This window comes from Spinacia oleracea, chromosome 4, assembly GCF_020520425.1.
Source record: "Spinacia oleracea cultivar Varoflay chromosome 4, BTI_SOV_V1, whole genome shotgun sequence".
In the NCBI taxonomy this organism is placed as follows: domain Eukaryota; kingdom Viridiplantae; phylum Streptophyta; class Magnoliopsida; order Caryophyllales; family Amaranthaceae; genus Spinacia; species Spinacia oleracea.
Window position 1 is genome coordinate 43,981,441 of NC_079490.1, and position 8,358 is coordinate 43,989,798.

The window sequence follows — 8,358 nt, forward strand, 5'->3', positions numbered from 1 at the left end:
GGGCCTGCAACAAGTCTGAACTTGTTGCAGCGTACAATGTTCGCTGCAAAAAGTACTTTTTTGCAGCGTACATATGCATGTACGCTGCAACAAGTGTCAAAATTTTGGCTAAAATCTTGACTTGTTGCAGCGTACAAATTCGTGTACGCTGCAAAAGACCCTACCTATTGCAGGGTACATCTATTTGTACGCTGCAACAAGTCTGGAATTTTGCCAAATTTTACACCCTTGTTGCAGCATACACATATATATGTACGCTGATACAAAACACTTTTGGCGGGAAAATTTTAATTTTGTTTAGGGATACCTAGAGTGCCTTGCACCAAATATAGAAATCTGTCACAACAATAATAGAATATCGCAATATGTATAACAAATATAAAAACAATAACTGTTGTTTTGTATATTAATATATCCCAAAACCAAAGTGCAGGTACTACATTTAAATATTTGTCCGTTCCAATTTCAACGTACGCATACATTTAATATCAAACAACTCGACCAAGCGCGCTTAGCCAATAATAAATAATAAATACTTGCTGGTAAAAAACTTAGCCAATTGCTTATGAACCACATCAATTCCTCACTAGCATAAGGCGCATTCCTCGGAGTATATACCTTCACAAACAAAAATTAGATGGGAGCATTAGATTATATGTCATTTTAGTCTAAATATGATCTATAACGACCAAATAAACCTTAAATGTGCATAAATAGATTCGAATGAGTATTGAAAACTTTAAAACTAATCATATTAATCATGTAATAAGTTTGAATTGAGTCCTTAAGTTCTTTAGTTCAAAGTTGGAAACGAAAATGTCATTTTAGTCTAAATATGACCTATAACGACCCAATGAGACTTAAATGTGCGTAAATAGATTGTAAGGAGTCTTTGAAACTTAAAACTAAGCATGTTAATCATGTAAAGGTTTTAAATTGAGTCTTTAGGTTCTTTAGTTCAAAGTTGGGAGCGAAAATGCCTTATTTTAGCCTAAATATGACCTATAACCACCAAACAAGTCTAAAATGTGCATAAATCGATCGTATTGAGTCTCAGAAACTTAAAACTAATCATATTAATCATGTAATAAGTTGGAAGTGAGTCCTTAGGTTCGTTAGTTCAAAGTTGGGAGCAAAAATGTCATTTTAGCCTAAATATGACCTATAACGGCCAAACAAGTCTGGAAGGAGTCTTGGAAACTTAAAACTAATCATATTAATCATGTAAAGGGTTTAAAATGAGTCTTTAGGTTCTTTAGTTCAAAGTTGGGAGCGAAAATGTCTCATTTAGCCTAAATATGACCTATAACAACCTAACAAGTCTCAAATGTGCATAAATAGATTGGATTGAGTCTTGGAAAGTTAAAACTAATCATATGAATCATGTAATAAGTTTGAAATGAGTTCTTAAGTTCGTTAGTTCAAAGTTGGAAGCAAAAATATCTTTTAGCCTAAATATGACCTATAACGACCCAATGAGCCTTAAATGTGCATACATAGATTGGAATGAGTCTTGAAAACTTAAAAATAAGCATATTAATCATGTAAAAGGTTTAAAAGAAGTCCCTATAGTTTCCTAGATTTGATGGGACAAATCTTAAATCTTGGTTGTATAGGTACAATCAGGTTTTTGAGCTTGATGAGTTATTTGATGTCCAAAGGGTAAAGCTAGCTGCTTTAAACCTAGAAGGCAAGTTACCAAACCATGAGGGTAACAAGACATCATGGGAAAAAGGATATGCAACACTACTATTGGAAAATGGTAGCACTCACAACTTATGTCAGAAACATCTACAATTCACAATTAGTGAAGGACTTCCAAAAGTCCCTGCTATACAAAATTTTCAATGAAAATGTGACGTAATTCTAGCAATCTGAAGTTCCTGCTGGTATAAAAGTAAATATAGATTCCTGGTCATGTTTTTGTTCCCTCATTATAACACTCACAATAATTCAGCTGAATTCAATTATTGCCATCTTAACAATTTTAATTCAATCATCAAAACTATTAGATTCAACCATATAAAACATAATGGGAACATAAATTTAATTTGTTGTTGTTTAGTTTGAGCAGAAATGTAGAGTTGCATGTGTAAGAGAGAAAGATGAAAAGAACTTTAGAGTGGTGGTACAATTTTCCTTTTGGTGAAGTACTTGCCTCCTCTTTTACTGTCAGATTCTCTCTCTATACTGATTCCATGATGGTAACTTTACAAATTCAGTGCTCGAGTTGTGGGTTATAATATCAGGTATTAGTTATACATATATTTTTGCGTACGCAATAAAATAAAATGTGAAATTACAGGCATGATATAAGTTATACATATATTTTTGGTCATATATTTCGTTTACACGGGCATAAAAGTTAATCAGTTTTCTTTTATTATTTTATTTAAATTAAATTGGTTTTATAAAAATATGAAAGTAAAATCAAAAACACATTTTTAGTTTTGTAATCGTACTAATACCTTGTGATTCGTCACCTGTTGTGGGAGTAATAACTCGATCACTGCCACCTTCTGATTCATGCCCAGCAACATTTTGGTTATTCTTCATGGTGCCTAGGGTTTTCCTGAATCAAGTAAAACATACAAAATGTGGCGGTTAGAACATTCACACAAGTGCAGCAACCAGAAACAAAAAATACAGCAGCAACAACAACAATAATCAAGCAGCAGCAACAACAATAATCAAGCTACAGAAAAACATAAATCAAGCAGCAGCAACAACTATAATCCAGCAGCAACAACATTGCACTAGTGAAGCAGCAGCGTAGCAGCAGATAAGTCAGCAGTGTAGCAGCAGATCAGTCAGTAGCAGCATATCAGTCAGCAGCAGTGTAGTAGCAAATCAGTTAGTAGCAGCAGATCAACCACTATTTTCAGCTAAGCAGAAAATTAATTGCATAATAATAATAATAATCTTCAGTCCACATACTTCAATGTAGCATATCACCAGAAATCACACAACACCAACTCCTACCCCGCAGATGACTGAGGTCAAAGAATAAATCCCTATAAGAAAGTGAATGGTCTCAAAAATCAAGTATATCTCACCAAATCAATGTGTTGCTTCGCTTTAACTGTCTGTTTCTCGGAGTATGCAGAACTATCATATTTAGATCCATTACAAAATCATTTGGATTTTCGCCAGCCACCCATTCCATGGTCAGCACCTTTTTTCTTGTGAGTTGTGGAAAAACTTTTGGAACGCGAATGAATGGAAAGGATGAATGCGCCTCCTGGAAGTATCAGTAACAGTCAAGATTCGTAGAAGAAAATGTTAAATTAATATTCATCACAATATAAATCCTTTAAGGTGAGGGGTTTGAATGTAATACCCCAAGTTTAAGATACTTTCTTATTCACCAGAACTATCCTTAAATGTCTTGTAACATCTAGAGACATTGAGAAGAGCCGAAAACTTGAAACAGAATGAGAAAGAAGCATACCAAGAAACGGGGTGCATTTGCAGCTTCCAATCTGTAGTCTAACTCTCCCATTAAGCCTCTTCCAAGTTCATCGGCATACAAGCGGATATCATTTCCTCTTGGTAATCTTTTTCAAAATGCCCAGCTGAAATAACCTAAAATATTGAAATTTAGACTCCTTTAGAGAAACCAATTCATCCTAATTCATCCTCGATGATCTTCATTGCAATAGCTCTAGGGAAAGGAGGGATTTGATCATGAAGCTCAGATAGCGCCTGCATAAGTAGTTAGAACAGAAAATATTTGGAATGAGAAGAGAGATGGTAGCTGCGTGCAAACCCTTATTCGAAAAGGACTATGTTGGTATTAAAAAGAATAAGTTGCAAAAAAGGAAAAAATTACGGCACTGTATATGTTTTAACCAAATAGTGCCAAGAAAAGGAGAAAAAAGAGAAAAAAACCAGATGGTATAACTTCACACATAAATTTGTAGATGTAGAGCATTGTGATCTTAGTATACCAACATAACAGATAGACATCCTTGTATATGTTTTCACAGGTTGTCACAGAGTCAGAGCATTTGAGGAATTTCTCGAGTAAGTGTGGCCTCCTCCCGAAGTTCCGTGATCTCTTTGGTTAATTTATTATTCCTTAAGACCTTACCTTAATGATTTTTCTGCAAATTGATGTAGATGGGATAAGACAATAACAAACAATCATGTAAATAGGTTGAGAAACCTTAGCTAAACCAATGGAGTAAATAATTCAGGACAAGTGGATAGAACTAAATGTGTAACAAGTATATTCGAGTTGTCAAGTCTAGTGATAATAAGACATCTGGTTATATGTTATTGCAGTTGTCAAATTAGATGGAGACAAAATTCACAATTTACATCCTCCCTCAAACTTCAACTTATTCAATGCAAACTCTAATAATCTAGGCAGCATGTATACTCAACCTCGTATTAATGATTCCCTTTTATCATTAAAACTTTTTATTTTGCCTCAAAGAAATAGTTAGAGATACAAAATGAAGACCCCAGTCCTCCAATGAAGTAAAGACAGAAAGTACATGCACAGACAGTCTCACTCCCACCCTCAAACAAACACATAAACACACACACACGCATGTATAAGCATATAGTTCATGCAATATGCTTTAGCAAAATAACATCGTACAGATCGAGGCAGGATCAGACCCTCTTGCCTATCTGAAAGAAAAAAATTGACATGGATACCAGAATAATAGCTACCTCTAGAAGAAACAAATTGACATGAATACCAGAATAATTCACGTATGTGTTAAAATCCTTACAAATTTGCAAAACTAAGGAGAAAATTCAACAAACACTAACAAAGCAGAATCATGAGCCGTAAGTTGCAAATCAAAATAGTAAAGAAAAAATCGAAAATCAATGAAAGACTAGTTATAACACAAGTTTGACAATCTACAACATAAAACCTAAACCTCAAAATCACAAAAGCAGAAAATCAAACGAATAACACCGAATCAACAAGGACGGAAGAAAATCACCATAATAGGATGATCATACCTTAGTTTGAAGAAGCTCTTTAATATCTTCCCTATCATTCTTCAGCTGCGCCTGTCAGAAGCGTAGCGTTTTGTGCTAAATCTCGTCTTCGTCGCATAAGCCGAACCTCCACTCTTGCAAAGTGTAGAAATCATTGCTGCTTGAGTAGGACACATACAAATCTGAAATGCGTTCAAAGCAACATAATCAAACTTTACAATAATCATTAGATGATAATTAAACAACATAATCCAAATGCCTCAATAATTAAACTCCTTTCGTTCAAAAAAATTAACATCTACAAACCCTAATTCATCAAACCCTTAGTCGCATTTAACACGAAAAATCAAAGAAACCCCAATCATAAAAAAAAATCCCCAAATTTTCAAATCCCCACCACGACCGCCACCACCATTCTCTAATTCCAACACCACCCCATCTTTATCTATAAACAAACCCTAAAAACGAATTGAACAAACGAATTGAACAAACCCTAAAAACGAATTGAACAAACGAATTGAACAAACCCTAAAACGAATTGAACAAACAAATTGAACAAACCCTAAAATGAAGCACAAAACTCAAAAAACGAATTGAACAAAACGGCACCTGGAGAGGAGGCGATAAAAGAGACCCACCGGCGACTGGCGAGGAGGACAGAACCACCGACGAATTGACGAGGAAGCTAGATTGATGACGCAGGAATGGGTTTTTTTTAGGGGACGACGCAGGGAAAGCTAAGGGAAGAAGAAGGGAGTTGAGCGCGAGAGCTGAAATTCTGAGAGCTTAATTTGTTCTGAATTACTCCGTAGTATTCAACCAATATTGCAGCAATTTTTTTTTTATCCGGGTTATTGCAGGGGGCTTTTAAATGTACCCTGCGATAAAAACGGGCTATTGAAAGGGGCTTTTAAAATGTACGCTGCAACAAACACTTTTGCAGGGAACAATTAAATTGTACGCTGCAACAACCATTTAAATGGTTTGACCCGCGTTGACCGACTGGTTGTTGAAGCGTATTAATGCATGTACGCAGCAACAAGAGGGCTGCAACATGGGTTTTTTCTACTAGTGACCTATGTGGGCCTGCATTGAGCTAATCCTGTGATCTGTTCCCTCCTGTAGTTCCACCAGACGAGCAACTGTTGCCTTCAGCTCCAATATCTGATCATCCTTTGTGTTCCAGGCACCCCCATGATCTTGAACATGTTCCTGTTCAGATGGAACACGACGAGCTTTGGACTTTTTGGAGGATCTGGGTGTCCTTTTTCTTGGCCCAACAGTTTCAGGCAGTTCCTCTTGATTCAGTGGAACAGCATCCTCCTCTATGGGCATCTCCTTGACATCCCCTTCCTCATTTATTTCCATGAAGACAGGCCCTCTTTTCTTGTTCTCCTTCATTGCCACCCTCAAGCTCTTTCTTTTTCCTACACTCTTCCTGTTCCCTCGAGATAAAGGGACCTCTATTTGTTCGAGTTCCTCCTCCTCCTCCACTTCTTCTTTAACTACAGTTCCTTCCTGATCTTCCTCATCTTGTTTCTCTTCCTTTCCAGCCCTAATGACTTTACCCTGAACCACTTTAAGATTTAATAGATGGAGCATTTCAAGTTGAAGGATTTGGGTGGATTTTAAGGGAATCACAAAGTATGGGCTAAGGTCAACTGAGAAGCTTTTGAAGATTTCTGTAAGAAGGGAGGAGTATGGAATTTTGAATTTGGGGATACAGGTGGATAAGTGTTTGATCATGATTGCAGGAAAGTTTATGGGAATTTTCCTTTCAAGACAATACATGAGACATGCATCAAACAGACTTGCTATGTTCCTTTTCTGAGTTCGAGGAACTACACCTCTCCACACAATATTAAACAGTAATTTTTGAAGAGGTGAAAAGCAGTTGTGTGAGGTGGAGGTGGATACTTTAGAATCTCCTCCAATGGAACCAACTATATCTTTCTCATCTACATTATCTATGGTCACTGTGATTTGACCTTTGAGCCACATATCAAAACCCCTATTGGGTGTACCAAACAGCTGTTCCAGATAAGAGGCATCAAATTCGATGCGAGTTCTATTCACTTTACTTGAACATACATTATCAACACATGCAAAGTTCTTGCAGAATTCTTTCATAGCTTCAGGAATTAAGGGGGATTTGGCATAGGTACTCAACAGACTTACCCATTTTTGTTGTTCAAGGATTTCCATCAACTCTTTAAATTTCGTGGCTTCACACCATGTTGAGTTGATTGCGAACCCCTCGACCAGGTTGTTTTCCTTTGCAGTGAGTTTCTTGGACCCTTTTTCTTCCCCCTGAGTTTGAGCATTCTCCTCTGTTTCCTCGATGTTTTCACCAGAAGCTTCCACTCGTCGTTTTTTGGATTTTCTTGTGGAGGATCTAGGGTTTGAGATTGGGGATTTCATTTCGATGTCAGTGTCGGTTTGTTCCCCCTGAGTGATTGCGAGCATTGGATTGTGGGATCGAAGAGGAATTGGAGATTGAATGGGTGAGGTATCCATGGGAACTGGAGATGAAGGGTTTCTCTTTCGTTTGAGGGATGTGAGATCAGTGTTGTTGCTTGTGAGAACCATGGTGGAGGTTTTTATAGGTGAAAGGAGAGGTGATGTCAGTGGAGAAGGCGTGTGGGAGAGAGAGAAAGGGGGTTGCATGGATTGAATGTGGAAAGGGAAGAGTTTCTCCTATTTATTGCCAATGGAACCGTTCCAAACATTCTTTGAATATGGGTATTCGGTTTTGAATTTTAAAAAATAAATAGATAAAAATAAAAGGAAAATGTAGAAAAAAATTGTGTTTGACTTTGACTTGCTTAATTTCGTATCTCTGACTTAACTAGTTTGAAAGGAACTGCTTACCTTGCTCATTTGGAGTGTGAGTGAATTTGCCACGATGGTAAGCTTCAACTATGTTTGCACACAAGATTTTGTGTTTGTAATAGTCTATATGTACCATGATTTTTGCTTTTGCCTTAGAGGAACTTCAATTTGGCAATTACCTTAGCTTGATCATTCCGAGTTCCATTCTCATTTTCTCATGTTTCTCTCTGTTCAAAGGCTTAGTTAAAATATCAGCAATTTGGTGATCAGTTTGGCAAAAATCTAATTTGATCAAACCTTTCTCAACATTATCTTTAAGGAAATGGTGTCTAATGTGGATGTGTTTGACTCGGGAATGATGAACCGGATCTTTTGAAATACAAATAGCACTAGTGTTATCACAATAGATAGGAACACAATCATAGATAATACCAAAATCTCTTAGCTGTTGTTTTATCCATAGAATTTGTGAGCAACAAGCTGCAGCAGCTACATACTCAGCTTCAGCTGTGGATAGAGCAACAGTGTTCTGTTTCTTGGAACCCCAAGAAACCATGCATGGAC

At 36.7% G+C, this 8,358-nt stretch overlaps 1 protein-coding gene across 3 annotated transcripts; it reads right to left on the reverse strand.

Annotated features, from left to right (window-relative positions):
* Positions 1-379: 379 nt before the first annotated feature.
* Positions 380-5,766, reverse strand: LOC110779090 (uncharacterized). 3 transcript variants are annotated; one of them, XM_056827174.1, is made up of 7 exons: positions 5,572-5,766; positions 4,984-5,144; positions 3,951-4,106; positions 3,452-3,705; positions 3,057-3,241; positions 2,469-2,572; positions 380-618 (listed from the first exon to the last, which is right to left on the reverse strand). In XM_056827174.1, exons 4-7 carry the CDS (start codon positions 3,500-3,502, stop codon positions 587-589), a joined length of 372 nt encoding a protein of 123 aa, XP_056683152.1. In that variant the 5' UTR covers positions 3,503-3,705; positions 3,951-4,106; positions 4,984-5,144; positions 5,572-5,766; the 3' UTR covers positions 380-586. The 3 variants fall into 3 exon arrangements, with proteins under 3 accessions (XP_056683152.1, XP_056683153.1, XP_056683151.1); XM_056827175.1 differs by lacking the exon at positions 3,951-4,106 and having other exon boundaries at positions 5,601-5,766; XM_056827173.1 differs by lacking the exon at positions 3,951-4,106.
* Between the last annotated feature and the right edge of the window lie 2,592 nt (positions 5,767-8,358).